General features: G+C 42.6%; 1 protein-coding gene across 1 annotated transcript in view; it reads left to right on the forward strand.

The window, feature by feature from the left end:
* Window positions 1-22,104, forward strand: part of LOC103727194 (guanylate cyclase soluble subunit beta-2-like) — a 109,702-nt gene that overhangs the window by 56,794 nt on the left and 30,804 nt on the right. The window contains exons 4-8 of the mRNA XM_029559591.1: window positions 10,537-10,697; window positions 16,536-16,635; window positions 17,897-18,093; window positions 19,545-19,656; window positions 21,073-21,176. Coding sequence (XP_029415451.1) covers window positions 10,537-10,697; window positions 16,536-16,635; window positions 17,897-18,093; window positions 19,545-19,656; window positions 21,073-21,176 — 674 coding nt within the window. The remainder of the gene's footprint in view (window positions 1-10,536; window positions 10,698-16,535; window positions 16,636-17,896; window positions 18,094-19,544; window positions 19,657-21,072; window positions 21,177-22,104) is intronic.

The following is a 22,104-nucleotide window of genomic DNA, read 5'->3' on the forward strand; positions in this document are numbered from 1 at the left end:
AACAGAAAACCCACAGAATGGGAGAAAATCTTCACCAGCAACACATCTGACAGAGGTTTAATATCCAGAATATATAATGAGCCCCAAGAGCAGAATCAAGACAAAATTAGCCCAATTAAAAGATGGGCTAAGGAGCTTAACAGAGAGTTCTCAAAAGAAGTAAAGATGGCTATGAAGCATCTTAAAAGATGTTCAACATCACTAATAATTAGTTAAATGCAAATTAAAACCACTTTAAGATTTCATCTTTCCCCAGTCAGACTGGCTAAGATCAAGAAATCAAATGATACCAAATGTTGGAGAGGATGTGGGGAAAGGGGAACACTCATCCACTGCTGGTGGGGCTGCAAACTGGTTCAACTCCTATGGAATACAGTGTGGGGAACTCTTGAAAAAATTACAGACGAACCTATCATTTGACCCAGTTATACCACTTCTTGGCATATATCTAAAAAACTCATCCTATTGCAGAGAGACTTGTACATCCATGTCTGTTGCTGCTCTTTTCACAATAGCTAAGAGATGGAAGCAACCTAAGTGTCCCTCAACTGATGAGTGGATAATGAATATGTGGTTCATTTATATGATGGAGTTTCACTCAGCAGTAAAGAAAGATGAAATCATTTTGCAGGTAAATTATTCTTGCAGGATCTAGAACCCACAGGCAGTATTAGTGAGTTTCATTAGAGGGTGGGCAAGAGAGTATAGATCAATAAGGATTTGACCGTCAGTGGATTTTCCAGGGTTTCTATATATTAGGCAAGCTCAAACTTCAGCAGTTTAATTCCTGGTTAAATGTTATACTAGATAGCAAGCATAGCCCTCTTACAAAGCTATTATTCCTCTTTTATCAACAGTAAAATGGACTGGTTCAACATGAAACATCTTTGTGAGCTTAAAAGGCAGAATTAGATAAGTAATGCCTAGCTGGTTTTAAAAACCGGAAGGAACCATATTAGTCCAACAACCTACTGACAAATTATACATACCAGATCAAGAAGTATATGTCTAGGCAAGGCTTATCTGAGAACAATTGGTCTTGGCCAAGATTTAGCTACATGGCACACAGTAATTAAAAGTGCCGGAGTGGTGGAACTAACCTTCTTGGATGTTTAACAGACATACTTTGAGGAAAAAAAATATCTGGGCCAACTGTATGGCCTTAAACACCCAAAAGGAAAGTATAACCAAAGATTAAAGGGGCCAATATAATTTCTTAAGAGTTCATAGGCATAGCTAAAGGCTACATAACAAGTAACAATGCCAGACAGGTGATACCTTCTTTTGAGTTGTTGGCCATGGTGGCCAAAGGGACTCCCAGATAGTAACCCAGCATAGAACTGGGAAAATGAACAGGAGACCCCAATCTTATCTAAAGGACTCTTGACAACTGATTGCAGCTAGATGAGGAACAGCTGACCTTCCTAAAATAAAGACCTCTAGATAGGCTGACTAGATTCACCAGATGGACAAGTAGTAGGGAATGGCTGGGGGTGCTGACTACACAGCAGACAGTATCAGGGATAACAGAGTATAAGGGCTCTAGTTGGGGGTGGGAGGCTATGGGAGGGTGCCATCTGGAAACTGGGTGTATAGTTGAATAAGATGATTTGGGATGTTCTGTATGATATATACACACTGAAAAAAAATTAACAAATTTTTAAAAATATATTACATTGGTGGAGGAAGCATAAAAATTTACGTCATGTTAATTAGTAGAGGTGATTAACATTACCATTGAAATCTACCCAATGACTTTATAGGCATACACAGGGGCCAAGGATCTGAGTGCAACTGATTATGACTACTAATAATCAGATACATACAGATTAGAGACGCATGTACCAACATCTCAGTGTTAGTAGCAAAAACAATGAGTCTTTCTATATGAAAGAATATATTTTAAGATGAAATGGAAATATTTTTTAAAGGTTAAAATCTCATTCAGTTTTATAGCTTACAGGGCTTATACTGAGTTCAGTATTGTATAACTGTATTAGTTCAACAGTGAACCTAGAAACTTGCACCCACTTGTGAAAGAGATGTACTGTTGCCCTGGAGTGTGTTACTGAATATGTTAAAGCTGTAGTGAAAAGCTTCTAATCATGTAGTTATTAAAAATTTTAAAAAGTATAATGATTAAAAAAATAATAATTCTTCAAAGCATAAGAATTTACTCCTTAATAATTAGTAGATGTGAAAAACATTACCAATGAAATATACCTGACGACTTTATATCCATGCTGGTATCCTATATCCTAAGCTGCTATCATTACTAGGGTCCTTTCCAGCTCCAAAAAAAATATTTATTTTCATTATTACTCCACTTGTGGTCCTCAAAATATAAAAATTTGCTCCTTAATTTGTGAAAAACATTACCATTGCCATCTACCTGATGACTTTATATCCATGCTCAGATACCAAGGAGCTCAGAAAGTAACTGAATGTTACTAGTAATAATCAGATATATAGAGATTATAAATGCTTATGCAAACATCTTAGTGTCAATTGCATTAAAAATTAATTTTTCTGTATGAAACTGTATTTTAATAGTGAAAAGGAGATGTTTTTGAAAGTTTAAAACCTCATTTAATTTTATGTCTTATAGGGCTTATACTGAGTACAATACTGTATAACTATATCAATTCAACTGTAAACCTAAAAATTTACAGCCAATTTTGAAAGAGATGCATCTTATCTCTGGAAATTGTTATAGAATATGTCAATGCTGTTGTAATGAAATGCTTCTTCTAATTATGTGGTTATTAAATAAATAATTAAAAAAAAAGAAATAGCTCTTGGTTTACCACCATCTTGGATGATAGGAGGTTGGGAAGGGTCACAGGAAGTCCAGCCCTGAGTGTGTCCTTTGTCTAGGAGGTGAAGTGCAGGTGGCAGTGGCTTTGCTGCAGTGTCACCAGGGCTTATGCAGTTGGTCTTTTCCCACTGCTGTGGACAACTCACCTGTGCTTTTCTGTTCCTGGAGCTGTAACCCAGAAAGAAGTAAACACTGGGGAACAGAGAAGAGCCGACCTTGTTAAGTCAGAAAGTCCAGGTTCATGAGAGCCTCGTAGAAGACTCCACACCTCTCCTGGGAAGCCAAGCGTCGATGTTTTATAACAGTTATTTTCCTGCTGAAAAAAGAAGTATTTTATTTAAACGAAATAAAAGCCAACTTTTAATAGAGCTTTAATGCACCCACCAAGCAGACAGACTTGCAGACTGAATGAAGGCTGCATCTTTCACCCCGTTTCAGTGATTATCGGTATTTACCAAACTTCCTTCATCTGTCCCTCCGATGCTTTTCCTGCTTCTGTTCCCGTTGGACTGTTGTGAAGCAAATCTCAAGTTTCCTACAATTTTTCTCATAAATATTTCAGTATGAGTCTGTAAGAAGAAGACACTGTGTTCGATTATACCTAATGAGATCGTGACATTGCAGTGTCGTTCCAGCAGTGTTCCACTCTGCCGTCTCATATGAGATTTCCTCGGGTCTTTTCAGGACGATCAGTTAAACCTTTTTACTTTGACATAAATTCAAACCCCAAAATGTTTTTTAATAATATATTTATTTTTATTTTATGTGTATGAGTGTATTGTCTACAGTTGTGTAAGTGCACCCATGTCGTGCAATGCCCGTGGAGGTCAGAAGAAGGTATTCGATTCCCTGGAACTGGAATTAGGACAGTTGTTAGCTGACATGTGGGTGCTGAGAACTGAACCAAGGTCCTCTGCAAGAGCAGCCAGTGCTCTAAGCCACTGAGCCATCTCTCCAGCCCCATCAAACCCACAGATGTTTGTAAGAATAGTATGAATAATCCCCTCTATCCTTCCTCCCCGATCCCTCACCAAGTATTAACATTTCAACCTTACTGGCTGTAGTCTCCTCTCTGAATCTGTATCTACTCTTTCCCCTGGACAGTCAGCATGGTGCAGATAAGATGACCTCCTCATCGATAAAAATTCTCTTATGGAAGTACAGGACCTAACTCAGGAAAGGGTGCTGCTGCAGTTTGACATGTAACCTGTAGAATGCAGACATAATAGAGCTTCCCAAACTGACTCATCATGTCTTATAATACAAGAAAACTCTGTATCATGTCTGTTGTTCTGTCCCTTCAGGCTCTTTAGTCTGGAAGAGTTATTGGGGGTAGTGTGTTAAGTATTTTTATTGAATTTTTATGATTTTCATACAATATATTTTGATTAGACTTAGATTTCCTTCTCTATCTGCACTCCCCTATACTATCTGGTGTCCAATTTAATGCTACGTATATAAATAAAAGCCTCTAGATTCTGTCCCCAAATGCCCTTTTGTGTGGTTCCATCCACTGGAGCCTTATCCTTAAATGAGACTGTTCACCAGAGGTTCTGGTTCCTCCAAGGGGCGGGGCCTGCTGCAGAGGATTGACTATGCAGAGTTAGCCTCCGAAGGAGGGGCTTGTGGCGCCACCTTGGGACAGAAGCAGCATCCTGGAGCTGGTGGGTGTGGAGAACCCCCTGAGGTGGGCATGGAGGAAGATGGCCCCAGTGTCTCACCTGTGTGTCAAGAGGGGGCATTTACCAACCTGGAATGAGACTTCGGGCCCAAAATGGATGGGCGAATGCTAGTGGTGACTATGGGCGAGCCGTGGGAGTGATGTGGTATGGCAGGCTCTGAGCTGCGGTGCAGAGCTGAGCGGCCTGGAGCTGAGGGGCAGTGGAGCTAGGCACTGGGTGTTCCTTTCGTTGTAAGTCACTCCCCTCCCCACCGCAATGATAGTAATAAATATACATAAAGATATGTTATGTGATTTGCCTGATAGCAAGAGACCCAGAGAGAACTCTGGCAGCAGAGACTGACTTGCCTTCTCCCAGTAGCCATTGGTTGCCAATAGCTCTTCAGATAGGCTGTGCTGGATAGCCTTACTTGTCATCTTGAAATACCTGGGTGGAGGAAACCTCAACTGAGGAATTTCCTCCATTGGATTGACCTGTGGCCACATTTATGGGACATTTTTTTTTGATTGTTGAGTGATGTGGGAGGGCCCTGCCCACTGTGGGCAGTGCCACCACCAGCAGGTGGTCCTGTGTTGTATAAGAAAGCAGGCTGAGCATGAACCAGAGGAGCAAGCCAATAAGCAACATACCTTCGTGGTCCTGCCCTGAGGACCTGATAATAGACTGTGAACTGTAAGCCAAATAAACCATTTCTTCCCCAAGGTGGTTTCTGTCAGTGTTTTCATCACAACAATAGAAAGTAACTAGGGCAGGATTTCTTACCTACTTCCCCAAGACTATGCTGGGATTTTGTCTGGCTTGAGTGCACATGGGTCTTGTGCACACTGTCAGCATTGCTGTGAGTTCATGGGTAACTACTGCCAGTTGTCTGGAAAACTGTTTCCATGTGGTCCTCTACCACCTCTCAAACCTTTGGTTTTAAAGTACCCAGGAAATGTGTCTGTGTGTCCAGTTTGCTTTTTCTATAAATAACTTCCCATTCTGTCTTTGTTTTATTCAAATTCAGTAAAATTTCTCATCCGCAAGTCTTCCTCCCCTAGTCTAAGCTCAACAATTCTCCCTCTTTTAACAATGGTTTTATTCCTTATTACCATTTTTAGTTGAATTTTTGTGATTTTCATACAATATAATTTGATGGTATTTAGATCCCTCCTTTAACCATACCTCCCCTTGTTGCTCCTGCCCAACTTAACTCTCTCTCTTTCTTTCTCCTTCCCTCTCTTTTTCTCTTTCTCTTTCTCCTCCCTGCTCTCCTTTGGGTATTTTAAGACTGTGTCCCTCTATGGCCCCAGATGGCCAGGAACTTGCTATGTAGACCAGGTTGGACTGGATCTCATAGAGATCTGCCTATCTTTCCCTCCAGAGTCCTGGGATTAAAGGCATACAGCACCATACCTGGCTGTGGCATGTCTCTTGATTTAGGATCATTAATTGTTCTTTGTGACATAATGCAGGTGACACTTTCCTGGCAGGAAAACTTCAGAAGGGATCTCTTGTCCTTCCCATTATTCTAACAGGTGGTGGGTGCCCAGTTTTCCCACTGTTGGTGATATGAACTCTGTTCCCTTGGTGAAGCTGGAGTCTGCCAGACTTTTCCACTCTGAAGCTACCATCTTTCTCTTTGTAATTAGTATCTTGTGAGAAGCTACTTTCAAACCATGCACATCATCTTATTGCTTCTCAAACTCTCTCGTGTGAATTTAGTCATCATTGATGCTATGTCACTCTGAAATTCTTATCTGAATTAATACTTAAGAAAGACAGTGATTGTCTAAGCATATTAGTCCCTTTACATTTGTCATTTAGACTTCCATGAGGGCAATTTTCCTTTCTTTCCTACTTATTTATTTATGTCAATGTGGTCTTGATTGTTATTTTTAAAAACAGATTGCACTCCTTTAATTATTTATGTTGATGTTCAAATTCAAGACCTAGTGAGTGGAAGTCCTCTGGAACTGTTCTGACATCGCCATCACTTTTAACGCTTCTTTCTGGTATGGCAGATTCAATTTGTGCCGTCCTTGCCCCAATCCTAGAATATTCTGTTTCTCTTAGGAGCTCTGGTTCTGTTTAGTAGCGGATGGCATCTAAAATCCACCATGGGATACTAGGTGAACTCAGTGTCACCTGTCAGGCCCTCCAAGTGGGCATGCATATACCTATCTACATATCATCTATCTATCATCCATCTATCTATATAATATCCAGCTACCTATCACCTGCTAATCTATCATCTATCTGTCTGTCCCCTATCATCCATCTATGTATCTAGCTATGCATCTATGTATTTATCTATCTATGGTAGATAGATAAATACATCTATCTATGTATTTATTTATCTATCACTCACCTATAAATCAATCATTTATCTATCCTGTGATGGATTTCATGGTCTTATGCTATATTTATCTGTGGTGTGTGTGTGTGTGTGTGTGTGTGTGTGTGTGTGTGTGTGTGACTATGACGTCCCAAATGCCCTTTGCTGTGGGTCCATCAAGAAAGGGTACTTATTTATACCATGCAGTAGGAGCCCATGAAGTTGGATGTGTATGTGGTAAATGTAAGGGCATCCTGCTCTATCATTTTCTTCTTATTATGTATTTTTATATTAATTTATATTATTTGCATATGCCATGGCTTGTGTATCAGAGGACAATTTGGGGGAATCTGTTTTCCTCCCTTACCATGTAGGTCCTGGGGATTGCATGGTCAGGCATGTTGGCAAGCACCTTTACTCACTGAACCATCTCACCTACCCATGCCTTCTTCTTTTGAGACCGGGTCTCATAGTGAACCTGGAGCTAAGCTGAGGGCCAGCAAGTCCCAGTGATGCTCGTATCTCGGAACCCCCTCCCCAGTGCTTGGATTACAGATGCACATAGGACCACACCCAGCTTTTTACATGGGTGTTGGCATTGGAACTCAGGTCTTCTTCAAGAGCAGTCTGTTCTCTTATCTATTGAGCCATCTCTCCAGTCTATGTGGGTTATTTTTTTTCCCCTGGGTAATTATGTTATCCAAAAATTTCTGTTGAAATTATTCTGACAATTTCTTTGTGCTTCTCTCTCTTTGTGTGTGTTTCTATCTCCATCTCCCTTCTCCCATCCCCTGTCCCCGTCAATATTAGGGATTAAACCTAGATCATCACACCTGTTAGAAACTGCTCTGCTGTTGAACTATATCTCCAGCCCTCTCTTTTTATTTTGTGACAAGGTCTCACTAAGTTGCCTGGGGTAGTTTGAACTAGCTCTGTATACCAGGCAGGGCTTAAACTTATGATCCTCCTGCCTCAGCCTCCTGAGTAGCTGAGCTTGCTCTTTGAATGTTAATTTAGTTTCATCTTCTGTCTCAGGCTCTCCTCTGTCCTTATTCCTCCTAAGCACATGAAACACTAACATGATTCTTAATGCCAGAGTTCTTCACAAAGTTCTGCTTAGAAACATTAGTTCCCCACCCCACATAGTTCTTCTCTTTCCACCCCATTCCCACCAAGGTCCCATAGAAAACCAATCCCAAAAGTCTCTGGTTTAACCTGCTGCCAGTAAACTTTGTGCAGATACGCAGAGAGACACCTACCTTTTTGTTTCCCTCTTACCACACACTACAGATTTTCCTTTGCGCTAGTAAATAACATTTTAAAGCAGACTTGTGTTTGGGGAACTTTTGCCTTTTCTTCCCACTTTCCATATGTTTCTGGTCCCCTGTGACTTAGAGAACTCTCAGAATCCTAAATTCACAGCGATGAGACTGTATAAAAGAGTAAAACAGGTGTTGATTTTAACAGGAGGCCTTTGTCCTCTGTTAGACATTCTGAACTAAGAATCCCAGATGCAGTTAAGGTCCAGAACAGATGGTAACTCCCACCCAAGACTAGGCTGCGGTTTAAGGAAGTTAGCCTTTGCCAGGTGTCCTTTCCTGCTAACAGTGCCAGGCACTCAGAGACAAAATAACTAGACCCGAAATAGGCAACACCATGGATTTCCCCCCAAGTTTTCAGCATTAAGCAAAGTTGAGTAGGCGATCTTTCTACACAAGGCTGTTACTGTTAACCAAGTTCAACTTTGCTGACAGCACAGTTTCTTGGGAGAAAGAACAGACCTGTGCATTTCCTGCAGGTAACAGGATGCACCTGTGCAAAGCTCCAGCCTGCAGGCTTCAAAGTGCAGCTGTTTTGTCTTAGCTGGAAGGAGCCGGATTCCTGTGGAAAGGAGGTGTGAGGTGGGTGGCAGCTGAAGCAGGAGCTCCACCTCTGTCTACATACTTCCCAGAAATCCTCCCAGGAACTCCCAAGGGTCAGGAAAGACCTGAGCAGGATTTATTTCAGTTACCTAGGGGCGAGCAGGTGGCTCTTGAATTCTGGCATGGACAAGCCTACTGCCAGGTAGGAGGGACACAAGTGAGCAAGTGCATGAAAAATGTGATTAATGTCGGCCATGGCTCTCACCCTTTCATCCAACTGGAGTATAACTTACCTCTGACTAGACAAGACCAGCTCAGTTGGTACTATGTCCTGCTCAGATTCCAGAAAAGTTTTCTGTCTGGGGTCTGGCTGTGGACAGGGAGCTACAGGAAACCTGCTATTCTGACCTAAGTTATGCATGAGTAAATGTGTGTGTGTGTGTGTGTGTGTGTGTGTGTGTGTGTTTGTGAGAAAGAGAGGACTGAGCCTACAATTTCATGGGTGTTAGGTAACCATCCCACAACCGAGCTGTATCCCCAAGCACTCTTTTTACTTTCTCTTTTGAGACAGCGTCTCACTAATTTGTCCTGGCTACTTTTGAGCTCTCTGTAGCACAAACAAGCCCCAGGTTTGTGATCCACCTGCCTCGACCTCCAACAGTCTGGGAAGCGAGGACTGCCGTGTTGACTCTGCCACTCTATTGGACTCAGCGGTGTACAGTAGCATGATCCAGCGGGAGCACAGACAGTCCTTCAGGGATGCAGGGCCCAGAGAGCCAAGGGTCCCAGACTTTTTCTAGCCCCACCGGGAGTCAGGACTGTAGCAGAAATAAGAGAATTTTGTCATAGGGCTCCAGGCTGATAGCATGAATTGAGGTCTACCTCTTGTGCCCACAGTGACAGCGAGAGCAGCCATCACCTTTTGTGGGATGCGGTGCAGAGGGCATGGAGTTTAGTCAGAGTTATGGCAGCAAGTCTGGCCTCTGCCTCAGCTTCCAAGGACACATCTAGACAAAAAGGGGCATGTTAATAGCACCATCTACTCCCAAGATTTTATCATACTCTGAGAATAACTGATTCAAGAACATTACAAAAAATACTACAGACTACCCTTGAAAAAATGTTCCCTCCCAACCACACATGTGGGGAATTGGGATGTAGGCCGTACCCCCACCTCATGCTGCAGATCTACCTCAGGAGTTCACCAAGCACCTGCTTTGTGCCTACCTCAAAAAACAGGCACACAGTTGTGACCCACCAGAATTGATAAGAAGAAAGAAATGCAACAGTTGGGGAGCATGTCAGTGTGATCTGGGATATCCGCATGGGGAATGTGATATGAAAATTGTGTTTTGAAGGGAGATTGGGGCCTGGTGAGGCTGAGAGAGAAGGGGGAGTACACCATAGGCCTTCTGCCACTTTGGTCATTTCGGTAAATTGGAGAAGAATTTTTTTTTTTATTGCAGTGTTTGTTATTTCTCAGAGACAGCCTTTGATTCCATATTAGGCTGCTGGTTTGAAGATGTGTGAGGTGGTAGAGAGATCACCGTTAACCTGGGTCTGGACAGAGGATCAGTGGTCAAAGGAATACAATATCTCTACAGCCTTCTTTTGGAAATACTTGTCCTAGAAGCCATGGGAAAGAGCAAATGAGCTCGGGAGAGTCCCGTGGTTAACCCAGGCTGTCCTGGGCTGTTTATGATGCCTTGTAACATGTCACTGATGATGAAGGTGAAGGATTAGACAGTGGCTCAGTAAGTTTCACAACAGCAGGAAATGAACGCTTTGAAAATGAATGAAGACCACCCAAGGGAGAACACACCTTCCAGGGCTCTTTCTGGGGTTTGTTTTCTGCAGATGTATCTATGGAAGCCATTCTGAAACTCTTTGGAGAGTACTTCTTCAACTTCTGTAAGAGGTCCGGCTATGATAGGATGCTGCGGACACTGGGAGGAAACCTCACAGAGTTTATTGAAAACCTAGATGCCCTCCACAGTTATCTGGCTCTGTCTTACCAGGTAAGGCCATCTGGTCCTGAGAGGTGCAAAAGCCCTCTCCAGCCTCCCCAACAGAGGAGCAGGCACAGGGGAATGGAATCTCTACAGTCAAGCCATAGAATTTTTGGTTTCTGGTGACTGTGGACCCTGGAGTTCTCTGGTGGAAAAAAGAAAGGTAAATACCTGCTGCCTTCCTTAAACTGGCTGTCAAAGAGACCCTTTCGGTGAGGGATGGCCTCTTCCACAGGGCAGATGTGGGCTTGGAATGAATCTGGGGTGCCCATCACAATGGGAGCAAAGGCTGGGGAACAGGCTACAATGGATTTCTGAAATCTCTCCCCAGTTCTCTTAGCCTGGGTGGAGCTGATAAATAGCTTATGCAACCAGATTCAAGCTGTTCAATCTCAGAAAGAGAAGACTTGACAGGGCCAAGAATCAGAACAGGAAGCTGTACAACAATGATGGACCCATGGGGTGACTGACCAAGGCGTTAAGAAACAAATTTCCCTTCTGGAGTTCGTGCCTTGCTTGTTTTCTTTGTAGAAATTATTAGAAATTCAGATGCCTAGACTCTCCTTTTAGACATAAAAACATTTCATTGTGATGATGTGGTATTCATCCGTAGCATAATAATAGTTTATTAATTTTTAGGGCCTTGTATAACTTATCAAGCTCCTTCTTCACTATTTCTTTTTTTTTTTTTTTTTTTTTGGTCTTTTTGAGACAAGGTCTCCCTGTGGCCCCAGCTGTCCTGGAACTCACTATGTAGACCAGGCTGGCCTTGAACTCACAGAGATCCACCTGCCTCTGCCTCCCGAGTGCTGGGATTAAAGGCGTGTGCCACCTCACCCGGCCTCACTATTTCTTTTATAAACACTATTTTGTGTTCATAAGCACCCTGGCAGGGTGGGACCATGTATGTTAAAGTATACTCGATTATTATTATGTAAAAAGAGAAAAGCATTTTTTTCACTTTGCACATGAGGACTTGGAGGCTTAAAAACCCTAATCACCTTCAAATAGAGCGGGTTCTTGAGCCTGTTCTGTTGTTAGCCTGTGTAATTCTTGAGGACAGGAAGAAAGGAGTGTGTGTTCCTGTGTGCCACTGCACACCCATGGAGGTCAGAGAGCAACCTGGGTGTCAGTCCTCACTTCCCACCTTGTTTGACCCAAGGCCTCTTGTTTGCTGCATACACCAAGCTGGCTGGACCTGAAACTTCTGGGGACTGCCTTGTCCCTATCCCATCTTGTTGTAGGGATGCTGAGCTTACAGATGTGCAACACCATGCCTGGCTTTAAGTGGTCTGGGGACTTAAACTCAGGTCCTCGTACTTGCATGGCAAGTGTTTTGCCCATTGAGTCATCTACCCAATCCCTAGATATTTTTTGAGCACCTACTGTGTATGAAGCAGTTTTTAAGGCCTTGGATACACAGACAAAAGAAGGAGCCAAATAATCCACCTCACTGTGATGCATGGACTGAAAGTAACAGAAGGGTCTGTAGCACTGTAATAGGCCCAGAAAAGGCGTTCAGAAATAGTAACTTCTCTTCTCCACTTTTTTTCTTTGTTCATTATGGCAAGTTTTAAAATTACAAGAATTTACATGACAACTTCTTGTCTCATTTCTTCACCAAAACACAATAAAGAGGATATGAAAAAATACAGTTAGAATCCTCCAATAAATGGAACTATTTTAAAAAATAATTTATTTTGTTTGAGTGTCTTGTCTGCATGTATGTAGGTGCACCCATTCATGCAATGCCTGCAGAGGCCAGAAGAGGGTGTCGGACCCCTGGAACTGGAGTTACAGACAGTTGTTAGCTGCCATGTAGGTGCTGGGAGCTGAAGGCAGGTCCTTCACAAGAGCAGACAATGCTCTTAACCACTGAGCCATCTCTCCAGGCCCAGCACCAATATTTTTAAAATACCATATCTTTCATCTGAAATTTGACCAATATATGGAGTCACAGTTCCAGAGATGTATGAATATTCTTCTACTTAATCATCAGCTTCATTTTATTATGGGATATCTTTTTATGTGTCAGCCTATTACTATCACCCTTAGGAATAAAAGTGAAAGAAATCGTGGTTCTTAAGTACCCAGTTCATTTTTAAAAACATTTATTCATTTATCTATGTGTATTTGTTTGTATGTGTCTTATGCATATATGCACATGTGGGGGCAGGTGCATGAGCCTGTGCACACCAGTGGAGGCCAGAAGAAGATGCCAGATGTCCTCCTCTGTCACTCCCTGCCAATTCCTTTGAGACAGGGTCTCTCTCTGCACCCAGGGCTCATGTTTTTTGGTGAGGCTAGAAGCCAGCAAGCCCCAGCTGTCTCTGTCTTTCATGGAGCTGGGGTTACTAGTATGTGTGAGATCCCTGGCCTATTATGTGGGTGCTGGGACCTGAACTCCATTTCTCATGATTGCACAATAAGCACTCTTGACCATGGAGCCATCTCTCCAGCCCAAGTCCATTATTTTTATATTCAGTCCTTCTGCCCTTCCTCTGAAAGCCAAACACTCCCCTCCCCTCCATATGCCAAAATCATATTGCCAGAGAAGCAATAAGAATAAACCACTCTAGGAAGAGGATGTGTGAAGGCATGTTCCATATAGTAAGGTAAATAACATATTTCTAAGTGTTATGACATACAATTTGGGATAAAACATATATTGTGGTACTTGATAACTGTGTAGTACTTTAGACTATTACAGTTTTACAACATTACAATATTAAAGTTTATCTCTTTAGTAAAAAATAAAATCATGCTGATTTCCTTAAACCATGCATTCCTGGTTATCACTATGCTTTTAAGCTTGTTTTTGTTGTTGTTTCACTGCGTTTTTGTTTTGTTTTTGAGATAAGTTCCTGCTATGTAGCCCAGAGTGGGCTTGACCTTGTAATCTTTGTGACTCAGTCTCACATGTACCTGGTCCAATCTTGTTATTTTTTAGTTGACTTTTATTGACTGCTATTTATGTGGCATAAGTTGTGGTATGTAATTTATAACACTCTTAACACTCCTAAGATCTGCTGTTCTTATCAGCCCACTGTACAGATGAGAAAACTGAGGCTCAGAAAGGCCAAGGAACTGACCCACATCACTTGGGCTGTGGTGACTGGGTGAGAGTCCAAGCCCATCTTTCCGTCCCTGGAAACCATGCTCCATTCTGCAGGTTCTTTGTCTTAATTCTACACATTTTAGAAAAATCCTATTTTAGTCAAAACACAAAAGTAAAACTTAAATATCATTTGTAGAGTTGGAGACACTGATTAGGACTCGAATCACGAACTTCTACAGTGTTTCTGGAAGCTGTGTGGCTTGGGAGGGCAGGGTCCAGGCAGAGCAGAGGCTGGAACCTGGCGACCTCCATTATTTTCCTGTCACCAGGCAAAATTTGAATATGGTTTTAAAATTAACTTTTTAAAAAAAATTATTATTTTTATTTTATGTGTATGCGTGTATTACCTGCATGTAGGTAAGTGCACCCATGTCGTGCAATACCCGTGGAGGACAAAAGAGACCATTGGATCCCCTGGAACTGGAGTTATGGACAGTTGTTAGCTGCCGTGTGGGTGCTGGGATTCGAACCCAGGTCTTCTCAGCAGCTAAGAACACTGCTTGTTCTTGCAGAAAACTAACTTGTAATTTCTTCTTTTATTAAATTTTTATATATGCTTCATCAAATTCTCTTTAAGTTAGTCAGGTTGTAAACACTGGGGCTGGATAGGTGGCTCAGTGGGTAAGAGAGCTTGCTCTGCAAGCATGAGGACCCGAGTTCAAATGTCTTGCACCCACATTAAATAAAAGCCATGCTGGCTGTGTGTGCCTGTAACCCCAACACTAGGAGGTGACCAGGAGCTCTTTGGCCAGTCCACCTAGCCAGAAACAGTGAATCAGGAGTTCAGTGAGAGACGCTGTCTTAAGGAAATAAGGTACAGAATGATATAGACATTAGACACATTTCTCTGCCCTCTGCAGTGTTCACATGGTTGTGCACGTTCCTCTACATACATAGGCACACACATATACCACATATACAGCACACACACACACACACACACACACACACAGAGCAAAGAGATGTAAATACATATACATACCAACATAGACAAAACACACACACATATATACCACAAAAGATATGTAAGCACATATATGTACACTTCTGTCCACTAACATACTTTTGGAAATATAAAATGAATATTTGAAATTTTAAAAGAAACCCATTTCACTACCAGTCCTCCATCATGAAGAGCAGTGGACCCCTCCACCTCAGCTCAAAGCTCTGTGTTCAGGGTGCTGAGCTGCTGCTGAGTGGGGACTCCCTGCTTGCTCTCTGAGAAAACCCATCCACCCTTAACTCACAAATCTCTCTTCTATCATGATATGCTCATTTCAAGACACAGATTTCTTCTGGTATGTTCTTGAAGATTCTATTCTCCAAATGTGTAACCTGATATCACAGATAGAACCAATCTCCCAGTACAAAAATGAGTTGATTCCTTCCACTTGCAAGGTCCTCCCAGCTGCTGATCTTGCTGCAAGTGAAATGCTCGTAGTACCTGGTCACAGACCAAGCGTAGCAGAGACTCATGAAGGTCTGCAGCATCTGACCTTTTTCGGGTGCGTAGAAGCAACACAGCCTGGTGCTAAGGCTCATGGGGTCTCAGCTAGGGTTCTAACATTCATCTCACTTTAACTTCCCTTAGCCTCAATTGCCTCCTCTTTAAAATGGGGTGATAATTGCCATACAGAGTTGTTTAGGGGAAGTGCAAGCTTCCTTACACAGAGGAGCTGAAAGCATGGTGTTGAGTGGATGGAGAGATGAGGGGGACATAGTTCTATGTGCTGTAATGGACAAGCACCCTTGCTTCACAAAGCCTTAAAATACTAATTTCTGGGGCTGAAGAGATGGCTCAGTGGTTAAGAGCACTGACTGCTCTTGCAGAGGACCTGGGTTCAATTCCCAGCACCCACATGGTGGCTACGAACCGTCCTTAACTCCAGTTCAAGGGGAATCTGAAGTTCTCTTCTGACCTTCTCAGCATTGCACGGCATGGGTGCACTCAACTACATGCAGGCAATACACTCATACACATAAAAAATAAAAATAATAAACAAAATATTTCAAAAATACTAATTTCTGACTTAGCTATGCTATTCTTGGATATATACTCAAAGGACTTTAAGCCAACACACTAGAGAGATTCTTATACATCCATGTTTATTGCTGCACTATTCACAATAGCCAAGAAATGGAACCAGCCTAGATGTCCATTAACAGATGAATGGATAAAGGAAATGTGGTACATACACACAGCGGAGTTTTATGCAGCTCTAAAGAAAAATGAAATCATGACAATGGCAGGAAAATGGATACAGTTAGAGATCAGTTAAGCAAAATAAGCCAGACTCAGAAAGACAAATAGCATGTTTTTTCTCATATGCAGAATCTTGATTTAAAATTATGTATATGTGTGCACATATGTATATGTGTGTGCATGCTTATGTGTGTGTTGCGGTCACAACATAGAAAGGGGATCATGAGAGGAGAGCAAGAGATCTTAAGGGATGTAGGAAGTAGACAGGGTAATGGACTACATGAAGTAAGAAACCAGAAGCTTCTAACTGGGAAAGAGCCAGCGGGAGGGGCTGGGGGTGGGGCAGTCTGGGAGGGGAACAAGTGAGAACAAAGAATAATGACACTTATATGTGGCGATGCCTTGTTGGAGCTCAGGATTTTGTATGCTAACCTAAACCAATTAATTTTAAACAGGTCACAGTTAGTCTATTAAAAATCATGACAATTTATGTTCCTTGGGGAAACATGCTGTGTCTTTTAATCAGGAGATGAATGCACCATCCTTTCGTGTGGAGAGAGGAGCCAACAGGGAGATGCTTCTGCATTACTACTCTGATAGAAGAGGTCTGTGCCACATCGTACCAGGTAGGAAATGCATTAGCCCATCTCAGAGCTCTGAGGGCTTGGGGAATGTGGAAAGCTTCCCGCAGTCTGGCCACAGCCCAGCTGTGAGGATCTGCAGCTTTTGGAATAATTTCCAGAAGGCCAAAAGAGGGAATGATTTGTAACACTTTACGTGGATGTTTACACACTTATGACATTTCTATAGAGATTTTATATATGCTCTTTTTAAAAAAATATAGCATTGTAGAAGAATCTTGCATTCATGATTTCACATGGTCTTTAAAACCATGTCTTAGGACAAAATTTAGACTGTTTTTCTTGTTTTGCTTGGGTGATGGAGATTGAACCCAGTGCACCCTTCAGTCTCTGCAAATACTTCATGAAGGCACATCTCCGGCCCCTGAAATCCTATCTCAAAAAGTTGAATGATATTTAATGTTATAATTATTTTAACTGGCCACTTGCTGTTGCATTGTTCCATGGTTACAATATGAACAATACGTTAGTGAGCCTCTTCCATGTGTGGCTTCTCCATATTTTGCATTTTAACCCTGAGATAGTGTCCCAGAATAACACTTTTGAAACATGATCTTTAATACTTTTACAACTGAATTTTGCTTCTTTTATTTTTATATTTTATTTCATGAGTTAAATATCTTCCTGGAATAAAAAAAACATAAATAGATGTGGTAATTTGAGACTGTCCCCCATAGGCTCCAAAATTTTAGATACTTGGTCCCCAGTTCATGGAGCTGTTTGGGGAGGGTCATGGAACATTTAGGAGGCGTGGCCATGCTGGAGGAAGCACATCAGTGGGAGTGGGCTTTGAGACTATGTAGCTTGCCTACTTTCTGTCTGGCTCTCTCTGCTTCCTGTGCCTGCTTGAAGATGTGAATGCTCAGCGTTCTATTCTGGCCACCTCTGCCACCATGTCTCCCTTCCTTGATGGACTCTTACCCTCTGAAACTGTAAGCCTAATAAACCCTTCCTTTCATAAGTTGCCTTGGTCATAGTGTCTTATCATAGCAGCAGAAAAGTAACTGATACAGATGTTAAAGTAGAAATTACAATTGCAGGGACATATTCAGTATTCACATATACACCTTAAACTCTGTGTACTCTTTCTCCTCCTTAATCTGTCATAGGATATCTATCTTGAAGCAGGGCATGGGCTTGGTGAGCTGAGAAAATTCATCAGAGGTTGTTCAACTGGGCATTTTAGTGATTTTTGCCAACACACTGCTTTCTGCCCTTGCTTACCCCTGGGTGTACTTCTGTGCAGGTATCATTGAGGCTGTGGCCAAGGACTTCTTTGACATTGATGTGGTCATGAATATCCTTGACATGAATGAAGAAGTGGAGAAGATGGGGAAAAAGGAACACGTTGTGTTTTTGGTTGTGCAGAAAGCTTGCAGGCAGACAAAGAGTACAAGGTCAAACAGGTTACAAGACCATCAGGACACCCAGAGAGACCAAGAGGTAAAGGGCATGCTGTCTTCAGAAAACAGTTCCCCCAAGGGGGGTTACTTATCTGGAACATTCTGTGCACACAACGCAACCTTAATAGTAAAGTTTAAGGCAAGCTTGCCCAAGCCTGGCATTACTGACAGTGGACCAGATGATTCTTGGTTGTGATTGGCTATACTTTTTGCTATCGGATCCCTCACCACACCCCAGGCATCTACCTATTCTGTGAAAATAGAACTCTGCCCCCCTTAGTTGTAGCAATTAAAAATGTCTCCAGGCATTGCCAGTGTCTACAGGGTAGAGATGGGTAAAAATCACTCCATTGAGAATTCAAAATTAAAGTTAACTCAACATGCAATATAGACTGTCTGGAATATACCTTAGCATGAAAACTGTTCACCTTCAAAAATGTCAGAGCTGGACATGGCAACTTATGCTTTTAGTTCACTTAGGAGACTGAAGCAGGAGGATTGCCATCAGTTTTTGGCCAGCCTGGGCTAAAGAGTGAGACCCTGTCTTTTTTAAAAAAAGATTTTATTTATTTTTATTTTATGTGAGAGTGTTTTGCCTGCACGTATACCACATCTATGTAGTATCCACAAAGGCCAGAAGAGGGCATCCGATCACTTGGAGCTGGGGTTACAGATGGTTGTAAGCTACTGTGTAGGTGCTGGGAACCCAACTCATGTTCTTTCCAAGAACAGCAAATGCCCTTGACTGCTGAACTAAGGGCCCTGCCCTTATTGCCTAAGAAGAGTTATTTCCTTTCTCGAGACTGTTCATAGGGCTGGAGAGATGGTTCATGGTTAAGAGAACTGTTCTTGCAGAAGATTTGAATGCAAATCCCAGTGCCCACATGGCAGCTAACAACCACCTGTAACTCCAGTTCCAGGGGATCTGATACCCTCTTCTGTCCTCTGACATGAGTGCACTTACATACATGCAGGCATAACACTCATACACATAAAAAAAAAATTAAAAAAAAATTTTTTAAAGACATTGTTCCTGTCTCTTCCTATCATACTTAACTAGCCCCCAGCTGTGCATTTTCATTACCTACAAATATTTTGTTACTGTAAACAAGACCACGGTGAACATCTTCCCATACACCTGCTCCATAATTTGAATTTTTAATCTCGGGATACAGTGCCATAATAACACTTAGGAAAACATGATCCTTAGTGTGTTTACAATGGATTTCCCTTAAGAATTCCTCTGTGCATTCCCTTAAGATTTTGTAAAAATTTCTTGCTGCCTTTACTAGAGAAACAGTGGGAGGATTAACTAGATTAGAACTCTGGGGCATCCTAAGCTCTTGAGAGAACTGACCTTGCAAACCCTCACACTGTCCTCTGGTCACAGATGTTCTCAATGTATAAAGATGGGCCCAGGTGAGCAGGCAGGGCTTGCTCCTTTCCATTCCTGTGACCAGGTACCTGTGTTTCTCCCCCTGCCCTCTGCAGGCTCTCCAGGCAACTTTTCCAAGGATGAAGGAGAAATATTTGAGCACCTCTATTTGCCCTGGGGAGAAATCCCACTGGGAGGTTGTGAGGGGGATACTCCCCTTTGGAAAAGGTGAGTTGGCCATTCTCCCAGCTCTCAAATCAGAAGGCTGCCTGTTTTTCAGAAGAGGCAATCCCTGTACACAAATAGGACAAACCCCCCTACAATTTTGATACCTCCGATTTCTGTACAGCTTGGATTTGGTAGCTATGATCTTTAATTTTAAAAACCAGATTCTAGCCTAGCATGGTGGTGCACGCTTTTAATCCCAGCACTTGGAAGGCAGAGGCAGGTGGATCTTTGTGAGTTCAAGGCCAGCCTGGTCTACATAGCAAGTTCCAGGTCAGCTAGGGTTACAGAGAGACCCTGTCCCAAAAAGACTAAAAAAAAAAAACCAAAAAACAAAAAAGAAAAATCAGATTCTGACTCTCCATCACCAGCTCTTAAAAAAAAAGTAGATGTGTGCTGGGTAACATAGAGACATTGTATCTCCCATGATGAGGGCAAGTCCTGACTTGGAATGGGTTCCTGTTGGGACTGTGATGAGGAGGATGGGTGCAGGCAGACTGAGCTCTTCTGGATTAGGCCTTCTTGATTGGGATGCATTACCAGACTGGAAATCTGTGGGTACGAACCATGGCCAGCCAGTAGTGTAAAGGACAGCAGGACAAGGGCCAAGAAAGCAGATTTCTGGCTCTGTCCCTGAGAAGCTGTAACATTGGACAACGTCTTCCATCTTTCCATTTGCAAAATGAAGGTAATAAGCTCTCTGCAGTGGTTCTTTGGGCATGAGCTGGTCTGACAGCCAGGACCTAACACCTGAGTCTGAATTAGGACTGTGACCTACTGAAGAAGGGAGCTAGAAGCTCCTAGTAATGGCTCGGTGGGTCAAATCACGGGCATCTGGGAGAAGGTCCGCAGTGCTCAAAGAGCTGCATTCTGAGTCCTTCAAGCTGTGGCAAATGAGTCAAACACACAGTTGACATCCTTTGTCTAGGAGATTTTCATGTCAAAAAGGCTCTATTTCGAATCTGCACTCCCTGCCAAATAAGACTGTTGGTTAAATTTTCACGTGCCACCCCAAACTGTCAGTCTAAAAAGCTCCATGGCAAACGTCCCTGCTGCCAGGCCGGGTGTGCACGCTCTCCTTTGCTGGCTCATTGTCTGCCTGTCACCGCTACAATGCTTACTCTGTTTTCGTGGTGAGGCATACTCAATTGGCCCTGAAACTCTTCAGCAGTGGGCAGAAACTTGGCAGGGGGCAGGAGGGCTTCTCAACCTGGTCGCAAGTTTTCTGTTTGTTTTAATTTGGAAGAAGAATTGCCATGGCCATCTGGAGACGCTGAAGGGGCCCGTGCTAAAGAACCGGGATCGCACTTTGCCTGTGACACACTTAAGATTCTATCCCTGTCTCAAGCACGGCTGTGTGAGGGCCACAGCAGGAGTTGCCACTCATTAGAGCCCCCACCCCCACCCCTCTCTCTCCAGGGTACCTCAGGGACACTTTCCAGCCCATCTATCCTGAGAGACTGTGGATCGAAGAGAAGACATTCTGCAATGCTTTCCCCTTCCACATTGTCTTTGATGAAACAGTGAGAGGCCCTCCCCTTCTGGAGCCAGGGGTTGGCAATAACTGGGGGAGGGGAGGCCTGATTTACAGTCATTATGGCAGGTGGGGACTTAAGTCTGTAAGTTCACAGGGCTTGTGAGAGGAGACTTTAGTTTGGAGGGCCATTGACTTCATCTTGTGTTGTAGAATCTTCTGGACTGCAGGACCTTCTTAAGGTAAATGTAACAGGGGAGTTGAAGAGTGAATGAATGGGTGAGTTATGATTAGAAACAAAGGCCAGAGGAAGAGACTTTAAAATTCACTCCAGGGGCTGAAAAGATAACGGCTCAGTGGTTAAGAGCACTGGCTGCTTTTGCAGAGAATTGGGGTTCAGTTCCCAGCACCTACATGGTGGTTAACTGTCTATAGCTCCTAGTTCCAAGAGATCCAATGCCCTCTTCTGGCCTCTGCAGGCATTGTACGACATGGATGCACTTACATACAAGCAAGCAAAGCACACATACACATAAAATAAAAATAAATAAAAAAACATTTTGGTCTGTAGTGACCTCCTGCTACGTACTATGGGAGTGTGTGAGCATGACCACTTAAGTTTGATTGCTATCAATTTCCTGGGATAAAATATCTTTCAACTGGATGTGATGGTGCACATCTGTAATCCCAACCCTCAGGAGGCTGAGGCAGCAGGAACAGGAGTTGAGTTCGAGGTCAGCCTGAGCTACATGTGAAAGACCCTGTCTCCAAACAAAAAGAAACAAATATAGTCATAGATGATAAGGGTGTCAGCTGAATTGATTTTTAATTCATTTAAAAGGCAAAATGAGTTTGGTCAAAAAAATCCATTAAAATATTTTCAGCTGTTATGCTTTTCTCTGATATTTATTAGATACCATATATGTATTACCTGCCAGCTGACTGCTAGATATGGGGGTCTATGAAATTTACCCACT

The sequence above is a fragment of the Nannospalax galili genome, unplaced genomic scaffold (genome assembly GCF_000622305.1).
Source record: "Nannospalax galili isolate Female #2095 unplaced genomic scaffold, S.galili_v1.0 scaffold488, whole genome shotgun sequence".
NCBI classification, from domain to species: Eukaryota; Metazoa; Chordata; class Mammalia; order Rodentia; family Spalacidae; genus Nannospalax; species Nannospalax galili.